Consider the following 20,706-nt stretch of genomic DNA (forward strand, 5'->3'; position numbering starts at 1 on the left):
ATAATGTATCAGGTGCACGTGGCTGATAGTGTTTATGGGGCATGTTCTCAGCATTCATCATCCATGCAATATACTGTGGCTCTTCCCCTTTCCCTTTTCATCCAGCAATCTCCAAGCACTTCACAAACACTATTCGGCCTTTGGCCACTTCTTTGAGAGAGGTCAATATTCTCATCTCCATTTGCGCAGATGAGACACAGTTAAGGGGAAGCCCAATGTCCTGCACCAAGCCAGTGACAGAGTCAGGATTAGAACCCAGCAATCCTGAGTCCCAATGCTCTGGTCCGTTGACTAGATACCACTCTGTCTAGTTTAAAAGGGCAGACTCATAACACAGTGCCAAATCCACCCTTAACCGTAATTTGATTTGCACCAACCAACAATTGACTGCAATAGGTTTGTCCGGTGGCATCTCTTTTTATTAGTCCTGTCTGACCTCATTGCTGGAGAGAGGAGCGACATAAAAAGCTGCTCAAACCCCAGGGGCGAACTTTGTAAAACAGTTGATTTTTAGAAAATTTTCTGCTCCTTCATGTGCTGTATTCCCCTCCCCCTCATTTTGCCTTTAATCAGATATTTTCATGGAAATATTTCTAGCCTGTGAGATTTGCTTCCTGCTGTTTATTCCTCATGTGATTTCACAGTGCTCTGCTTGGGACCTCAGTGCTGGTTGCTGTTTAAATAGCTGTGATGGCATACGGAGAAGCTTGCTTGCGGTAACTATGCAGCAGGATTGGGTGAATATAGCTCATTGGGAATTTTTGGAATAAACAGTTTTTCATCAGAAGAGGCTGTTTGATCAAACCCCAAACTTGCCACACAAAAGGGGATTTTATCAGAAGGGTTTTCTCAGGGCCAGGATGGAATTTCTGCTCGAAAGCAGATGCATGAGCAGGGACTTGCCATCATAAATCAGGCAGAGCAAGGACCTGAACTTGATTTTCCCATTTCTCACATTAGTGCCATGACCACTGGTTCCAGGGTGGGTGGGGCGGTTCTCACTCGCTCTCCTCTTTTTCTCTGGTTTTTCATGACAAATTTTGAAAGGTCTCAGTTTCATCCCAGTGAAGAACAGGAAATGTTTGGAAATCACAAAAATTCTTGTGAGATGGAAAATCCATTTCCCACCCAGCTCTACAGGTGAACTCCAGAGAGACAAAGGGTTAAGCTCTGTTCTCAGATACAGCAGTATAATGCTAGAGTCAATCCATGGAAGTCAATTACATTATATATTGTTCCTGGGAAATTCAAGATGAAATTCTGCCCTTGTCTCTCTGCACTTCATGAAGGCAGTGGAGTGTCTTTACACCACTGTAATTCACAACAGGATTTGCTCCTCTGTTTTCATCCAACTTTTCCACTGTAAAAGTCGGGGGCAGTTTGCTAAAGAATCTTTAATAATGGAATTCAGATCCGGGTTTAGGTGCAGATTTCAAACTCCTTCTCTCTTCTTCTCGGATTCAGTTTGGTTCCTTTTCTGCTCATTAGTAAGAAAAAAATTAAAAAGGTGAAGAGACAGGAGAGATACCCAGAAAATAAACATGTCGGCACATCCAAATGCAACTCGCTGTTCAAGTCTGGCAGGGAGGCACCCATGGCTCTTCCAAACAAGTTGCTGTATTTAGTGATGGGAAGCGGGTGACTTCCCTTTTCTATGAGTCCGATAATGGCATCTCACACTGGCATGGCATCTTTTGCAAACAGGTCTTAGGTTAGGGTGACCAGATAGCAAGTGTGAAAAATCAGGACTGGAAGTGGGGGGTAATAGGTGCCTATATCAGAAAAAGCCCCAAATATTGGGACTGTTCCTATAAAATCAGGACATCTGGTCACCATATCTTAAGTGTTTAACAAAGGAAGATCAGGGTTATTGTCCCCATTTTACAGGCAGGAAAACTGAGGCTCAGACACATGGCCTGATTTTTCCACAGGTGCTGAGCCACCCACAATTCCCCCTGCAGTGACTTGACAAGCGGCTATACAGTGAGTTCATAGCAGAGTCAAGGATTAGATCCCAGGCTCTCCTGGTTCCCAGCTCTGAGTTCTAATCCCTAGACAGGAATTCCGCCCCCCATGCACACTGCCTGTGAGAAAATGAGAATTGTTACTTGCCTCCTCCACAACCCCCATCGCCTTTTCTGAAGATTCGGCCTCCTCCAAAGCTGGATTCTTCATGCCTCAGCTCCAGCAGTCAGTCATGGAATAATTGAGCAGCAGGCTGGGATCCAGCAAGACAGCCCAGCACGAGTCTGCAGCAGATGGCTTCTTAGCGATTAAGTTTTTCCAAGATTCTGGTCCCCCTGTGCTTCCCTTTCCTAGCAGGGCAGTGTGCACATGCTTTAAAAGTGCCTGGTGCATGCTATGGTTTGCTGGCCAGCATGTAACAGTATCTCTGTCACTGAGAGCCACTGGGCCATCAGTGGGCACCATAGAGCCATTCGCTCGCATGGCTGGTCTAATCTCGCAGTCTGACGGCTGCCAGTGTTTTCAGCTTGATGTTATGTAGACACCATGTTGCAATCAAATGGCTATTTAAATATGCAAATCCTGGTAGGAAAGACACAATGTAAATTGTTTGTTTTATTCTCCTCCAAGCCCCCAAGGCCATAAATTATTAATTTTTGGAAGAGGTGGTATGATCTCAGCAGCGGCATGCCTTTCACCAGCAATGGGGTTGATTATAACTTGTGTAGGGTTTTCCTGCAGGGAGAGGGAATTGTATCATCCAGCTTCAAATCACCATGCCAAAAGACTAGGAGTCCTTCGAATGGAACAAGCCATGTGAGCACTGAGCTATTTATCCATCCACTTGGCAGCTTGTGCTTTGGCTAGATGTTTCTTGCTGGAACCTGTGAATTTGGCATATTATCTCAGAGGACCATATCATCTCAGAACATGGCAGATTCAGACCATAGCGTCTTAACATTTTAAAGGACTTCCCCACTGGGGAGGGGGTATGGTAGTCAGCATGAGTCAGTCCTCTTCTTGGATGCTCTTATAGCAGGAAACTTTGGGGCTGGTTCTGCTCTCAAACCCAGGATGCACTGGGGGTAGCTCCACTGTAACCAAAGGATGAATTTCAAATGAGTGATTGTAAAGGCACAAGTCCCATTTCAAAAGGACGTGTGATCTGGAGTCACTTAGAATGAAACGCTTTTTGAAAAGCACATCCTGTGTGTGTGTGTTTGTTTTTAATTCACACATAATTTTGTCCCTGAGTCAGAGAAGAAAGGAAAACAGAAAGAAGCATGTGTGTGACAAATGATAGTCATTTCACTTAATGCACTTCTGAAAGGAGCTCAGATACCATGGTGATGAGCAGTATAGGAACCTGACTAGAATAGAAGACAGGTTTCAGAGTAGCAGCCGTGTTATTCTGTATTCGCAAAAAGAAAAGGAGTACTTGTGGCACCTTAGAGACTAACAAATTTATTAGAGCATCTTATGCTGTAATAAATTTGTTAGAATAGAAGAGTGGCCACTGTAAATCAGATCAGATCCAGCTTCTGTCTCTAAATAAATATGCAATATTTACCAATCATACTCCTAAAAACTATTAGCTCCCCTGTTTTGGCAGATGTAATATTGAATTTGGGATTGTGGGAAAATGGGAAGTCATAGATGGTCAATAATTTTAAATGGTTTAGTGTTATAACTCATGTACCCCAAGTTACTGTATAAACATAAAGACCCTGATTCCTCTCTTACACCAGTACAAATCAGGAGTAACTTCAATGAAGTCAATGGACTTATACTGGTATAAGTCAGATGCGAATCAGAATCCATGGGCAAAATTTTCACACAGACTTAGCATCCACAATCCGGATCAGATTTCCAAACAGCTCAGCTCCCATTCAAGCATTTAGTGGTCAGATTTTCAAAAGAACTCAACTCACACTGAGTGCATGTTGCATGCTGAGCACTTTTGGACATCCAGCTCCAAGTGTCTGTGTATAGGGCAGGCTTAAAAGTGATAGTGGAGTACCTGTTTGTTTGGTTTTGTTTTTCCCTTGTCCAGGGTATATTATTGCTCTTCTCTGATTCAGTAGGAGACATATGGTGAAAGACAATTTCTTTCTGAATCTCTTTCCTTTTCCCCATAGTTCAGTAGAGTCATAAAGTCAATGGAATGACACAAATTATATCAGCTGAGGATCTGGAAAGGTTTTCTTTATTATTTGTCATTGTTATTGTGCAAGCACTCGGAGATCAGAGTCCAATTGCGCCATGCACTATACATACAAAGATCAATGTCCCTGCCCCAAAGATGTTGCATTCTAAGCTCAAGACAAAAGGCAACATCTGAATCCAACAGCCAGGTGGGAAGCGAGCAAGGTAAGAGTGAGACAATTGTGATCAGGCTGTGAAGTTCCCGTTTCACCATGCCTGCTTCCCAGTTCTTCCACATTTACTAGCTGGAAGTGTCACGATTTCTCATAGCGGGTGGAAGTAATGTTGCACTGAGATGTAGAAAGAGCCTCGGCTTTAACTCGTGCTCCCTCATGTTGGTTATGAGCGTTCCTTGCCTTATCTCCGGTATGCAAACACTGATGCTGCATTTCGTGTCTAGCCTGCCTGTGCTTTTGCACATTCAGCTGTAGTGACATAACCTGTCATCTGTCTGTCCTTTTTTCAGATCCGAGCAGATGGCCCACCGCATGGTGGAATTCAGTATGAAATGGTCCCAGTTTTCAAGGACGGGAGCCCGATCCTTCGAGACATGGCCTTCTCCATCGACCAGAAGTATCTGTATGTCATGTCGGAAAGACAGGTAAGCAGTGCTCTTCTGCACCTTCATGGCTGCAGCTTTACTCCTGTGCACTGTACCTGAGCACAGTTCAAGGGTCAGTACAGGTAGGTACAGTGCCAAAGGAGGCTTAATAGACCAGAGACAGCCATCTGTGCATGCGGGGTGAAAGAAGTCCCCTCCATGCTAGCAAGCTATTGTCTGTAAGAAATGGAAATTGGGTTGAGTTGCCATCAGTAAAAAATGGTTTGGGGATTTGGATCTTGGTCTACTAGGAAAATATGTCCCAAGCACAAGCCTCACCCATTCATTCCCCTCAGCAAGTTTGGCAGGGGGCTGATTTTGCATAGCTTTGCTGGAATGCCTGTTATGATTTTCTGTTTTGTTTTCTGGATTGAGTGAGATTTTTTTAAAATGCTTATGAACACAAGTGATTGTTGCAAACAGGGCTGGAGCCAGGACATGCTACAGGCAGATGCTGTGCAAGCAAGGTCTTCCAATGCAACTAAGTGTTCAGGCACTGGACTGACATTCAGGAGAACTGCTGTCTATTCCTGGCTCTGCCACAGGCTTCCTGTGTGATCATGGGCCAGTCACTTAGTCTGTACCTCAGTTCCCTATCTCTAAAATAGGGATACTTTCCTATCTTACGGGGGTGTTGTGAGGATACATCTATTAATGGTTATTTCTTATATAATGGTGGTCATCTAAGTACTTAGATACACACACAGTCCTTTATCTATACTCTTAGAGCTCTGCTAATGCACTTTAGTCCTAACTTGCATCTTCCCAGGCCCTCAGCTCCGTCAGTGCTCCTCAGTCCTGACCTGCCATACCCCCTGGAACAGAAAAAGCTTATTGTGATAAATGAGATAGCAATTTCTTGGAGACTGTTTCACACCACAGAAGACTAGCCTGACAAAGTTAAAACTCCTCTCACTTGTGAGCTCAGATCAGAGGTCAGGCTATTAACTCACTCCAAACCAGAGTGAGATTTCAAGTAGAGATACAGAGAGAAAGGCAGTGACAGAGTCATTGCCTCCTGGCTGTGTCAGCTCCTCTAAGATTCACCAATATTTACTTTCTGCAGTGCCTTTCCTCTGAACCTATTTACGAGCATGATAAACTGCCCCTCTGAAAAGAGGGACCAGACTGTACAAAGCAAGACTAAAATGATTATGATGGAAATTTATGGCCTGCAGTCCACTGAAGTCTGTTCCTTAAGGGAGCCAACACAGTGTTAATAATACAGGATCTCAACTGTAACAGAGCTGTGTGAGCCATTCCTCTCTGAGATGAGGAAACACAAGCAGTTCCAACCACTAAGCCAGGCTCTTGGGTTCACTGACTCCGTTAAGCATTTTAGTGGCCATCACTCACAACGATATAATACAGATTAATAGCCCTGGTGCTTTGTGAGTGGGGGAGGGTGGGAGGTTACATCTGAAGAGGTCCAGATGTCAATGGATTTTTCCATGTTGAATTAACCCCATAGTCGCTGCGAGGCACAATACTGAATGTGGAGCTTTCTGCACCTGTTAGCACAGAAATGCCCTGCCGCCCCCACCCATCCACCCTGCTTGAAAAGGTGGCAATGAAAGACTCATTACCCTAAGTCGGGTTGGGAGATTGTCTCAGATTTATGACATGGGGTGTGTTCTTGTTTTAATATTGCAGCACACCCGAAGGCCCTAATCTCGTTTCTGTGGTGAATGGGAAGCCAGTTTGAGTCCCGTACCATTAGTATAGGAAATGCCCACAGCTTCTGCAATGAGAAGAAAGGGCATCTGCGTTTCCTTCGCAGCTGAATTCCTTCTGACCTCCTCAGCCTCCTCCTGGAATTATTCAGAGTTTAGTCTCAGCCTTACATCTGAATGGCACCGCTAGAAGATGGCTGTACTAGGGATCACATCCTTATCACTTGGGACCAGAGCAACTTAGAAGAGTCAGGTTACTTGTCAGAATGTGTTTTTTTAAATCCGTGGCTGCAGCCCACCATGTTGTAGTGTGCCTATGAAATTCCCAACAAGAAGGAGAGTGGGAGGTGTTATGAAAGGTCTTGAGGTTGCAAATCAACACTGTGACAAATGTATAATCACCTACGTGCTTTGTGCTATCCTACACCATGCTGCACATCATGGCCACTAAGAGCACCTCAGTGATAGAACCCAGATCCTCCTACAGTAAAAACACAGGCCACTTCCACTTCAATTAAAGGTGAATCTCCATTAGCAGTTTGCATTATAGAGCCCATGATACATATGTGAGCCATTCCATGTCCATCCACTAGAAGGCAGTGACACAATAGACAGTGTTGCTTAGTAGACAGAGCACTGGATGGGGATTCAAAAGACCCGGGTTCTGTTCCTGGCTCTGCCACTGGGCTTCTGAGTGACTCTGGATAAGTCTCTTTCTCTCTGTGTGCCTCATTTTCCCCATCTGTAAAATGGGGATAATGTTACTGACCTCCTTTGTAAAGTGTTTTAAGATCTACAGATGAAAAGTGTTGTATAACAGCTAGGTAGTAGTATTATAGTCACACTAGCTAGTTCATTGTCATTTGCAAAAGATCATCTGTGAACCATATCAGAGCAAAGAAGGAGGGGGGAGGAAAATAGACTCTCTAGCAGGAAAGTTATTTAATGCCAGAGAATAAATGGTTTATAGAAGGAGCAGGGAATTTTTCTCCCTAAAAAGAACATCCCTGTAGTTAATTGTCATCTAATTATAGCAACTTAGTAATAGAAACTACTATAAAGAGCTACAAATTTAGGACTTCTTCCCAGAATGCACTAGGCCACTGGATTAGACAATTTATTCCGTTTATTTTACTTGGCACTGAGTCCATGATGCTACGCCCAGGCAGAGAAACTAAACATTGCAAGGAGCTGTGCGACTTTTCTAAAATCGAATGCCCCAGTTTGAAACATGGATGCTGCGATCATTTTCCTGGGGGCTACATTATCTCTCACGCACACCCATAGAAGGGAGAAAAAACAACTTGAGTTTGAAATAGGTTTCTAAGGGAAATCCAGCAGGGATCCCTCCAACTCATCTCTTATGAGGTGAGAGGGCCTAAATATTCATCAAAGTTTCTAATTTGCTTAATTGTGAAGCAAAATGATGTGGAGAGAATTAGTAAATAATGAAACATACCTGGAGTGTAAATTCCATTATGAGCTATAGATGTAGGTGCATTGCATTGGCAATGGCTGTTATGTGTCTCCCGTGTTAGTAATCCACAAATGATAGAGGCCTGCTGTGTTCCCAGTTACTTATCTGGCTTAGGCCCAAATCCCCAAAAGTATTTAGAGTAGTAGCCGTGTTAGTCTGTATTCACAAAAAGAACAGGAGGACTTGTGGTACCTTAGAGACTAACAAATTTATTTGAGCATAAGCTTTCATGAGCTACAGCTCACTTCATCGGATGCTCACAAAAGCTTTTGCTCAGATAAAGTTGTTAGTCTCTAAGGTGCCACAAATACTCCTTTTCTTTTTGCAAAAGTATTTAGTCTCCTACTCCCTTACTCCCTTAGCCCAAGTGGTAAAGGTTCGTGATGTGGTATTCGAGATTATAGGGCATGATTCTATATGGAATTCTCCAGCAGTCTTTCTCCTTATGACCCTGTATCCCTATATCCTGGTGATGTGATAGTTCAGCAAAATATGCGGGGTAATATTTTTTTCCTTGAATCCTGTGCAGAAAAGGTGCCCAGTGATTTAAAAGGGGTCAGTACTGAAAAAAGCAGAAAGGCCCATCAATTGTCGAAGCTGTGAGGCTGTAAATAGCGGGAAATGCCTTTAAAAGAACTGAAAACGCACAATAAAAATGTCTTTAAAGGTCTTGAGTCCCAGAGGAAAACACTGAAATTTCTACCCAATTTAAAGGGACATGGACAGGTAGTTTAACCTTGAAATAGAGATGCCAGAAATTATTTATTAATCTGGTGGGGAAGGTCATCCAGATGCTGTGATGCATGTTACTCTTTCCCCTTTTAAACAGATATTAAGCATCTCTCTGTAACCAACTTTTTAAACCCCACCATTTTTGTCGGGTCCACCAAAACACATGCGCTCTGCTGCTTGTTCAGCTGTTCCTTGAGCTGTGTGTCTTCACCAACACCACTGATGATACTAGTGCAAACTAGGGAGGTGAAAAAAAAGAATCTGTGTTGGGTTAGTATTACACAGAATCAAGAAGCCATATCAAAGTGGGGATGTTTTCCAACAAAAAGCTCATCTTCTTGCACATTTAAAGGTGGCTGGTATCAGGTTTATGCTTAAATGAATTGGAAAGAACAGGTGTCTAATCCGAGAGCCTGGAGTGCCATAGGATGTATGTATTTGAGCATAATCTTTCGTGAGCTACAGCTCACTTCATCGGATGCAGCTCACGAAAGCTTATGCTCAAATAAATTTGTTAGTCTCTAAGGTGCCACAAGTACTCCTTTTCTTTTTGCGAATACAGACTAACACGGCTGCTACTCTGAAATAGGATGTATGGTGGATCCACCTTCACAACGGCTTTTGTCTCATTGCCCCACCCCCACACTTCCCAGTGGTAGCAGTTCACTCTAATTTAGCTACAGTCCAAGTCCACATGTGCACCTTTCATGTTCTGTCACCAGCTTTTTCCAGTGCAAACTATTTGATTTCTCTCACATCTTTTAATAGTAAAGGAGCAGCACCAACCACTTCCCAGCCCAGTTTAAAGGCACACAAGGAAAGAGAAACTCCATTTTGAGGGCTGTTTTCAGGGTACTGTCAAATGTATGCTTTAGAAATTATTATTAGGGTGTGTTACGTGGGGTGCAGCCTTAGTCCTCTGTACATTTTGCTCTAAATAGCTCGTAGGTTATAAGAGAAGTGTATAAGAGAAGCAGAAATTCAATCCCCAAAAAGTTCAGCACCGTTTCACCAAGCAACATTTCCGCTAACAGGCTGCACAAGACTTAAATAGCTGGAGGAGGCAAACTGTATTAGCAGAGCTCTGTCCGTGGCCAGTACTGGAGTAACTCCAATGATTGCGGATCAGGACTGAGATGCATGGGCACATATGCAATGTCCAAAGACTGGAATAGCAGGAGGTGCTGTAGGTCAGGGTTGAGATGCATTGGCAGAATTACATGGTGTTTCAGGACTGAAATAGCAGGAGGTGTTGCAGATCAAGACTAAGATGCACTGGCACATCTGTGGTGAGGGAATGCCAGTTTTAGCTCTGTGCCCAGCATAAACTGCCTCTCATTTTTTACAGGCACCTAAATTCAATTAGCAGGTTTTTTTAATGAAATAAAATTCTGAATTTGAGGTCCTTGCTGCTGCTGGCCCTTCCGCCTGCTTCACTGACCCCTGCTGAAATCAACGAGGCAGAAGGATGCACCTTGTACATTCAGCAGCATATGTGGACGTGTTCCACCTTGGATGTGTCTGCAATGATTAAGCCGCAGTTGAGGGGTTAATGACACTGGGAGAGCAGAGCAGTCATAAATGTCTGGGTTCTGCCACAAGCCTCTGAATTAAAGACTTTTCTTTCGAGTGGTAAATCTATCATAAACCCAACACCGACAGTGTCTGCATGTGTAAGGAAGGCTCCGCGGTTTCCTCCTCTTCGGAGAGGATCTGACTGCGGTTTGCTGGGAACACCCTTAAAGTGATAGTTATAGTTAGTAAAGAGACTTTATAAAAATGCAGTCCTGGAGCCTTAATTGTTCACCTGTCATGAAGGGAATCACCTTTTTATAAACGAAACTCAGAGCTTTTCAATTAAATTAACCCTGCGGGGCAGGAGAAATTTTATGACTGCAAGGTTGTAAACCCTTCTTACTCAATATGTCTGCTTTCTGTCCACCTTCGAGTCAAAGCTGCACTTTTATAAACAGCAACTTTGATTGTGCCCCCACTTACATCTGTGTAAATCATGAGCAGCTATTGAAATGAATGGACATAGACTGGTGTGAAACTGATGTAAGCATCGGGATAACCAGGCCCACAGATGCTCTGGTTCCTGTTCGTCATGCAGAGCTAATATTATTATTTCTTTTACAGTAGCAAATAGATTGCTGACCAAGAGTGTGCTGGGTGCTATACAAACACATAGCAAAAGACAACCCCTGGACCAAGAAGCTTACAGTCTAGTGAGATGAGGCTTGATGAGATATTTTTAAAAGGGCTGAGCACAATACAGCAGTTGGTTGCAGAGGATAATCCTGAACTAGTCAGGGGAAATGGGGCTTACTAGGTCTTTTCTCTTTCTAATTTATATAAAAGCTGTCAGCTAAATTCTGACTGCAGAATCTTTGTAATTAGTGATGCAGGCTTCCTGTGTGACCTTCGGCAAGTCACTTAGCCTCAGTTTCTTATCTGCACAAAGGGGATAATAGCACTGCCCTGACACAGAGGTGTTGTGAGGATAAATGTATTAAAGACTGTGAAGCGCTTTCAGATCTACTGATGAAAAAGTGCTGTACAAGAACTAGGTGGTGGTGGTGGTGGTGGTAATATTATTACTGTTATTAATTAGTGATAGTTTTCCAGACACCATGTATAGTGTGCAACAGCAGAAGTTAGAAGGATCTTGACCTGTAAACAGAGAAAGATGAACAAGTCATAGCAAATAATTTCTTTGGACTTCACCTCCTTCTTCCTGTCTGTGAACAGATTGTGGTTTTCCCTCCAGTTTATTTGTTCTTTGTTATTTTCTGAACAGTTTCTTTGAACAACTCTTGATTTGTAGCTTGTTCGTATTTTGATTGGATGCGTAGGTCACATGGTATATGTTTCTCTTCCCTGATTGGAGGAGTATAACTTTTAGAATGAGATTTCTAGGAAGAATATTTGCCTTTACAAATCCAAAATTTATCTCCCATAAATATTCTTCAATATCCATGTAAACTTTGTTGCCTCCATGAACATTCCTGCCAGCAAACTCATCCTTGGTTGGTTAGTTAGTTAGATTGGAAGCTCTTTGGGGCAAGGACCTGGAGCTTCTAGGAACTACCATAATAGAAATAAAAACCATCCGCTCGAGGGAGGATAAAATCCATGAATGACTGTGAGGCTCAGATATTCAGTGACAAGAGTCATGAAAATGCCATAGATGGAGATACACTGCCCTTTTCACATCTGGAAGTGCAAGTGGGTGTAAAACTCCATTAGGGCTTCTTGGCACCACCTGAGCGGAGTAAAGGGACCTTCATGTAAATGAGAGTCCGACCTCTGTGGTTCCCAAATCCTGCCTCCTGCCCTTTCATCCTTACCTGATTGGGAATCGCTGGTGGGTATCCCAATTTTACCTTTAGAAATCATTTAAAAGGGGTGCGGGGAGCAACAGAGCATATGAGTGATTTCTCATGGCTTATGTGACATTTTTATACCAGTTTGATGTAGTTCAGAGACCTTTATGCAGAATATTATGAGCAGAGCTGCACTCCCTCCTGTCACTTGGTGGGAGGTGGAAAAGATTAATGTCAGCCCCTATAGATTCCCCTCACGTCCCAACAAGAAGGGCAAGGCAGTCAAAGAAGAGAACGGACTGAGCCCCTGCCTGCCCATATAAATGATAGGCCTTCTCCCTCAGAGCCAGTGGGAGGCAGGTGAACTCTGCCATGGAAGAGCCAGGGAGGTGGAGAGATTGATTCTTGAAGGTTATTTGAATGAAAGGGGTGGAGAGAGCTGTTTTATGTGCCTACAGAGATTTCCTCTCAACCTCATCTGAAGCTGTAATGGGTTACAATATGCACATGCCAGGTAGGTTTGACCGGTATCAGTTAATTAACATCTGCTCTAGGGGGCTTGTCTCAGTTCTCTTGTTCCACAATAGGTAGCTGTAAAAGGAAGGAGATTAGGGAGTAGGTGGTTTTCTAATCAGTACCCAGGTTTATTCTAGTTTCTGTTCCTTTATAGTTTGCGGCCACAGGCTTATATATTCCTTGTGCGCGCGCGCGTGCTCTCGCTCTCTCTCTCTCTCTCTCTCTCTGCTTGTCTCAATGAATGAAGTCCAGATACTTACCTTCAGTTACCTTAATCAAGGAGCGTGCAAAAGACAGCACACTGGACATGGAACTAGGAGACAAGAACTCCCAGATTTTATTCTCATCTCTGCCACTGGCTCACTGTGCATGTTATTGGGCTGGACACTTGCCCTCTCTTTGCCTCAATTTCCCCATCCACAAACTTTGGAAAGTACTAGCTTACCAGGGTGCTCCAAGGATTAGTTAGTTTGCAGACCACTTTAATGCCAGAAGGCACCATAGAAATACAAAAGCTGCCATTAATCACAACACAAAGCTGGAGTTCTGTCACTGAGCCACACTGAGAGATGGACAAGTGCACTCATAGGGTGTATATATGTACATACACGTGTGTATGAATTTGGGGTTAAAGGGCAAGTGAGCTAACCCCCTCTGCCATCCAGCCTCCTCCCTACCATTATAATGCTTTACAGATCAGTTGCAATAGAATGGGGGGAGGGGATTGCAAACTCTCATAAGCAAGGTTACATCAGGCAATTGCTTACTGCCCTGTTTATTTGCAGAATCGGAATAAAACATAGTGCAACTGCACTATGGCCTATTGTGAAGCCTATGGCTTTATGTGAAGAAACGGTCTGTGTCTCTTCTGTTAGCTGTGAAATATTTGCCTAGCAAATATCCCATGTCAGGAGTTGCAGACCGGCAGGAGTCTCTGGGAATAATTTGTGGTATAATTCTCCATCCTGTAACTCCAAGACATATAGATCCTGTGATAAGCTCTTTGCTTTGAACTGAGTGGTGGGGGAGGAGGGCAGAAGATGCCTAGATGATTTAAAAGGGTTTGGAATTGGAGCAAGGACTGAGAAAAACAAGGAAGTAACATCAATCCTGGACAGAGAGGCCATAAATACTGCGGGTGTCCTGAAGAAAACTGAGAAAACGCAATAAAAATGCATAAGGTTAATAAAAAATCTGGAGTCATAAAGGGGGGACAACAAACTGATTAAAATTTTAACTCTATTATCTGTTTGCTGAACAGCTAGTTCACTGGGCATAATCTTAGCAATGTTCAGTCCAGTAAAGCAGAGAGACTGGCCTGGTTGGATTCAGGTACACACACTCAGAATCTAGTTTACCTAAAGATTCACTGTTCCTCTCAAATTGAACCAAGCATCCAGTTTGCAAAGCTGCAATTTTTGTGCTCGTAAATGCTGGGTAAAGTAGGACTTATCACATCTCATGTGCAGCTTTTCCACCTTAGTCGATTGGTTACAAACCCAAAATTCCCCACAAGTTTGTCAAAAAGTCTGCAAGACAGGAGTGGGCGCTTCTCTTTCTTGCTAGGGTAGGAGTGGCCCCAAATTGCTGGATAGGTTTGGGGATCAGACAGCCTTTCTGGATAGATATGGGCCAATTCTTGGTTCGAGTGTAATCTGTGCCAAAACTCTCTGGGTTTTGATCTAATGCCAATATTTTTCCCTACATGAAATTTCATCAAAATCAATATGGTTTTGCAAAAAAATTCCAAATGGCATTTCCTGACAGAAAACTTATGTTGGAAAATTTTCCGACCATCTGTAGAAAGGAGAGTTCATGAACACACCTACAAGTGAGATACTAGAGTGTTTTGGATGAACCACCTGTGGACCACACCCACCATATTTTGCATTGCTCTATTCTCCAGGAGAAATACACAGTTTTAATGACAGAGTGAGATTTTCAAATGTGATTTAGGAGCACAAGTCCCATTGAAAATCACTGGGCATTGAGCTCCTAAGTCATTTAAGTGCTTGTGAAAAATCTTACCCCAAATGCAAAGTAATGTTCTCCCTTGTGCTTAAAACAAACTACTAATGATGTTGAAGACCCTTTTTTCTTCTACAAGGAATAACTTGTAGTTAAAAAGCCTGTTGAAGTAGCCAGCTAGGCTTCCCATGGTACCATTACGCCTTCCCACTTCACATCCAGCCTTCCAGTTGGGTAGTAAATCCTGACCCATCTAACGACAAGTTGTGCTGGGCTGACAATTCACCATGAGAGTAAGTGGAGTCAGGGCATCTAACCTCTTGAACTTTTGCCATCTTTTTCACACATTAGCAGAAACATCCCCACAAAACATTTAGATTCTTCTCACCCTCCAAATATTGTTGGTGTTGAGTTAAAGATTGGAGTGGGTCAGAAAATGTGAAAATAAATGCGTCTAACATTTTGAAGTTGTTCCATTTTGCAGGTTTCTCAGCATACCCATTATTCAATTTTTTTCACAAATTTTTTATTCCAATTTATCAACATTTGTGTTTAAAAAAAGTCAAAACCTGCAGAAAAAAGCATTTGGATGGTAGAAATCATGAATCCTTTTCATGAAAAATGAATCTTTTGGGTAAAAAAACAACAAACTTCCAGAAAGTGCTTCATTTTCTAAAAAGGCCATTTTTTGGACCAACTCTGTTAAACATGAGTAGTTTCAGAGTAGCAGCCGTGTTAGTCTGTATTCGCAAAAAGAAAAGGAGTACTTGTGGCACCTTAAAGACTAACAAATTTATTTGAGCATAAGCTTTCGTGAGCTACAGCTCACTTCATCGGATGCATTTGGTGGAAAATACAGAGGGGAGATTGATATACACACACAGAGGACATGAAACAATGGGTTTTATCATACACACTGTAAGGAGAGTGATCACTTAAGATGAGCCATCACCAGCAGCAGGGGGGAAAAGGAGGAAAACCTTTCATGGTGACAAGCAAGGTAGGCTATTTCCAGCAGTTAACAAGAACATCTGAGGAACAGTGGGGGTGGGGTGGGGGGGAGAAATAACATGGGGAAATAGTTTTACTTTGTGTAATGACTCATCCATTCCCAGTCTCTATTCAAGCCTAAATTAATTGTATCCAGTTTGCAAATTAATTCCAATTCAGCAGTCTCTCGTTGGAGTCTGTTTTTGAAGTTTTTTTGTTGAAGGATAGCCACCCTCAGGTCTGTAAGCGAGTGACCGGAGAGATTGAAGTGTTCTCCGACTGGTTTTTGAATGTTATAATTCTTGACGTCTGATTTGTGTCCATTTATTCTTTTACGTAGAGACTGTCCAGTTTGACCAATGTACATGGCAGAGGGGCACTGCTGGCACATGATGGCATATATCGCATTGGTAGATGCGCAGGTGAACGAGCCTCTGATAGTGTGGCTGATGTGATTAGGCCCTATGATGGTGTCCCCTGAATAGATATGTGGGCAGAGTTGGCAACGGGCTTTGTTGCAAGGATAGGTTCCTGGGTTAGTGGTTCTGTTGTGTGGTGTGTGGTTGCTGGTGAGTATTTGCTTCAGATTGGGGGGCTGTCTGTAAGCAAGGACTGGCCTGTCTCCCAAGATCTGTGAGAGTGATGGGTCGTCCTTCAGGATAGGTTGTAGATCCTTGATGATGCGTTGGAGAGGTTTTAGTTGGGGGCTGAAGGTGATGGCTAGTGGCGTTCTGTTATTTTCTTTGTTGGGCCTGTCCTGTAGTAGGTGACTTCTGGGTACTCTTCTGGCTCTGTCAATCTGTTTCTTCACTTCAGCAGGTGGGTATTGTAGTTATAAGAGTGCATGATAGAGATCTTGTAGGTGTTAGTCTCTGTCTGAGGGTTGGAGCAAATGCAGTTATATCGAAGAGCTTGGCTATAGACAATGGATCGTGTGGTATGATCTGGATGAAAGCTAGAGGCATGTAGGTAGGAATAGCGGTCAGTAGGTTTCCGATATAGGGAGTAGGGCAGTGATTCTTAGATTGATCTATGGATAGCTGGTTGGTCACATGATGCTGTTTCCTCCTTATTTCCACATTAAGATGTCTAAAAATACTTCCCTATTTTTTAATTTTCTACATAAATAACTGCTGAAGTTGTCTTAAGGGTGCTACACAGTCATGAATGGGAGGACAAGTGGGGGCAGGTGAGCAGGAGGTGCTGCTGAGGAACAGGAATGCAGAACAGGAAATGGAAAAGGACAGATCTCCATAAAAAGAAAAGGAGTACTTGTGGCACCTTAGAGACTAACAAATTTATTAGAGCATAAGCTTTCGTGAGCTACAGCTCACATCCGATGAAGTGAGCTGTAGCTCACGAAAGCTTATGCTCTAATAAATTTGTTAGTCTCTAAGGTGCCACAAGTACTCCTTTTCTTTTTGCGAATACAGACTAACACGGCTGCTACTCTGAAATCTCCATAAAAGTCTCTCTAGTAGGGTGTGATCTGCAGGATGAAAAGGATGGAGACTCCTTGATTTATGGGTGTGGCTCAGAGAGATGCTTTCAACAGCACATTATTGGTGTATTCCCCAGTGACCTGGTCACGTTAGACCACCTTCAGCCTAAATATCCAGCTTATTTTTGTTTTCTGTAGACAATTAGAGGTAATTAAAAAATCAAATTAAAATTAATTGGTCATTAAGAAAAACTACCTTGCAAGCAGGATATGTTAACTAGCATTAATTGATCTTTAAAAAAAAAAACAGGCAGGTGGGACAACATATTGTCTCATTTTTCTTCCCTGCAGAGAGTTAATATGCAGAGCAGTGGTTCTTAATTTGTCCTTGTCTGGGTCAATTTCATGGTATTTCTAAGGCTCCGATCCTGCAAGGACTTATGCACATGAGGAGTGTCATTGCTTTCAGTGGTGCAAAGTTCAGTGTGTAAGTCTTTGCGGGATCCGTCCTTTATATGATGAGCTTTCATAGAACAGAAAGATGGGTAAAAATCATCCACCCCAGCATCAACATTCAATGTCAGATAGTCAGCACGTTTATCTAAATGTGGCATATTCTAAGCATTGTTCACACAGTTCTTCCTTTTATGCATTCCCTACATTTGCTCTCGGGGTTTGATTTTTTTTTTCTTTTTGTGTATCTATTTTTCCCCTGCCAGGCACAGCCACAGGGCCCCCAGCATGCACTCGGCTCTGCGTTTGCTTCCCTTTCCAATTTCTCCTGCTCTCCACACCTATTGTTTAACTTTCAGACAGGCAGCCAAAGCCCTGAAGTACTTCCAGAGCTCCCTCGCTATACACATGCTTACACATATACATACACATGTTCACAAAGTACTAATGCACAAGAATTTGGCAAGAGGGATAGATGACAGTTTCTTCATAGTGGGGAAAGGTTTAAAACCACTCTGGATGAGTTGTTCCCCATTACTAGCCTGTGTCATGCCCATGATTGGTCTCCTTGCCGGCAGTGCTTTGGTCTGTCTCTTTCTGTGCTAGAATGAGAACAAGGAAACTTAATCCAATGTTATACATTTCAACTCAAACTGCCACTGCTGCTTTATTAATCTAGCTGCTTTTGATTGCAGATGCTAGGTCTCCTATTATCCATGGCTTAGTAAATATTGAATTTGCCTTGTGCCTTGGTTTCTGTATGTGCGTGTTGCTTCACAGGTACAGAACTGAAGACTGACCAACATGCAAAGGATTAGCCTCCAGGGCTTGTTTTTTAAAAGCAAATTGTAGATGCAAATACATTTTTCTCCATTTAAGATGCTCATATCCAGAGGCATGCGTGCGGGGTACTGGGAACCCTACCGATGCATCAGTCCATTTCTTTCCATGTAACTCAAATGGCTTTAAATGTACAGAATGAACCTTTCTTTTTTTTATCAGCATGGGAATCTGTTCCTTGCCTACCCCAAGCCCAGGATGTTAAAAAACAGCTCTTCATACATTATCTGCTTAGTCCAGCGATTGGAACAGAGGACTGGGTTCTATTTCCGGCTCTGCCATTGACTTCCTGTGTGACCCCGGGCAGCTTGCAGCCTCTCTCTGCCTCAGTTTCTCCCTCTGTAAAAGGGATATGTTGTCGCCCTGACATTGTAATGAATATGCTTTTGCTGTTCAGTGTTTTGCTTGTTCCAATGGGAAGTAACTCTCTGTTTCGGAGTAGGCAGTGTAGCCATGTTGGTCCCAGGATTTTAGGGAGAGGTAATGTTACCTCAGCTACCTCGTCTCTGTTTTGTGGGTGAACTCTGTGCACACACAAGTGATGGCACCAGGGCTCTTGCCATCTCCTCCCATCCAGCTCTGCCCTGCACTGCTGTTGCAACCATGGCCTACTCTCTTGCAATATGAATGGACTTAGCAGACACCACCCAGCTTGTTCTCACATGTGACCCGAGCTAAGATTTATACTTGGGTCTGCAGAGGTGAAAGGGCTAGCAGCATGGTAACTCCCTGCACCACCCAGCCTGCCTCTTGTCCTCCTGAACCTCCAATCCAGTATTAACATGCTAAAGTGACAAGTTGGGGCTGGTGCCTCCACTGTCTGAGTGAAGCTGCACAGAATCCTTTCCGCTACTGGCTTCTGATGGGTTCTACGCACCTTGGGGAAATCCTGGTCCCATTGAAGTCAGTAGCAAAACTGCCATTCACTTCAGTGCGGCCAGGGTTTTACCCCAAATGTAATCATTCAGATAACATAGAACCTTGGACCACAATTTTGAAAAGTGGCTAGTCATTCTGGGTCTCAGACTTGAGACACCTTTATGGTGTCTGAAGTCAGGCTCCACAAAAGGAGACCACTAAAATCGCTATGTGATTCTGAAAAATCTCAGCCTTGGTATTCAGAAAGTTGTGGAAGGCTCTTGGGACCCCCTGGTTCCAGTTTGAAGGCAGGCAGTCAGACAAGTCTCTGTCAGGGTTACACCCTGTAATAAGAATAATAAGAGAGGAAATCGTATTCCCTAGTTGGATAATTACTTAAAGGAGAAATCTGCAATTTCACATTGTCCATTTCAGAAAGTGCTCAGCTATGAAATTTAAAAGCAAACCTCAAATTCCTCTTTCTCTATCAGGGCTTTCCCCCCCCCCCCCCCCATCCTGTGCTGCCATAACAGAGGCTTCTCAGCAAATGAGTTTGGCAGCTACTCAGCCAGCGAGGAGGGGAATTGTTCATGCTGGGCACTAAGAAAAAAGAAACATAACTCACAATATGGAGGAGTTCTGAAATTGAACAAATTATTCTATTTTATACTTTAATTAGTTTGAATTAGCAATGGGAATAGATGCATAAAATGATCCAGTGAAGGGTGAAATGGAAAAAGGGATATGGTATAGAGTATCACTTTATTATTATGAAGTTTGCGGGAAGAAAATGTAGAAGACACAGAGACCCTTCTCCTACTGAGGTGTCTTCCTCTGAACACAGACATGAGGATTTGTCAGGGATGGGTGGCAAGTCATTTCATGCAGTGCTAGCCATAGACATGCTCTGTGCAAGTGCATCTTGCATCCTTCCCACTTGGCAGCAGTACCAGAGTGGGAGAAAACTACAACCCAGTCTACCACTTGTCTCACCCTGACAACATCTCAGTTCCCTGATCTTGCTTGGACTCAACCAATACCAGCTTGGTATTACATGGCTGAAATGTATGGCTAAAAGGAGATTGAAAGGTCTGAAACCAATTTAGATCCATCTGAACTTTTTAAATAAAGCTCTAAGCAAACTTCTTTTTTTCTTGAGCTTCTGAAAAGTTCAGCAAAATTTGATGGATAGGCTGGTTTTGACTCAGTTAAGTCTCGACACTTGCTGGTTCCCATCCAGATTGGAAGGAGAAAAACAAAGCAATAAGCATCATTTCCTGCAGTAATTCTGACATGAAGGATGACAAGAAAATCTAGCCTGGTTTCTAGCCTAAATCTCTAGGTAAATTTAACCCAGTGGGACCTTAGGATCCTCCTGCAGAATGAAGTTCTGGGAGGAGAAGCAACCCCAACTGACATCCTTCTTCCCCAAAATGGGTTGAGGATTCTGTTCTTTTCAGGTTCTTATACGGCACCGTTCCCCATAGTCCTAGGTCTGGAACTATTAAATATTTTCATTAATTACTTGGATAATGGAGTGGAGAGTATGTACATTTTATAAGAAGATGATACCAAGCAGGGAGGGGTTGCAAGCACTTTAGAGGAGAGGATTAGAATTCAAACTAACCATGACAAATTGGAGAATTGGTCTGAAGTCAACC

At 43.1% G+C, this 20,706-nt stretch overlaps 1 protein-coding gene across 3 annotated transcripts in view; it reads left to right on the plus strand.

Annotated features, from left to right (window-relative positions):
- The window catches only part of PLXNA2 (plexin A2), a 322,201-nt gene that overhangs the window by 144,663 nt on the left and 156,832 nt on the right, over window positions 1–20,706 (plus strand). For all 3 annotated transcript variants that reach the window (XM_038379948.2, XM_038379947.2, XM_043500603.1), the window contains one exon: window positions 4,637–4,771. In XM_038379948.2, the coding sequence (XP_038235876.1) occupies window positions 4,637–4,771 (135 nt within the window). The remainder of the gene's footprint in view (window positions 1–4,636; window positions 4,772–20,706) is intronic.

Source organism: Dermochelys coriacea, chromosome 21 (assembly GCF_009764565.3).
Source record: "Dermochelys coriacea isolate rDerCor1 chromosome 21, rDerCor1.pri.v4, whole genome shotgun sequence".
Taxonomy (NCBI): domain Eukaryota; kingdom Metazoa; phylum Chordata; order Testudines; family Dermochelyidae; genus Dermochelys; species Dermochelys coriacea.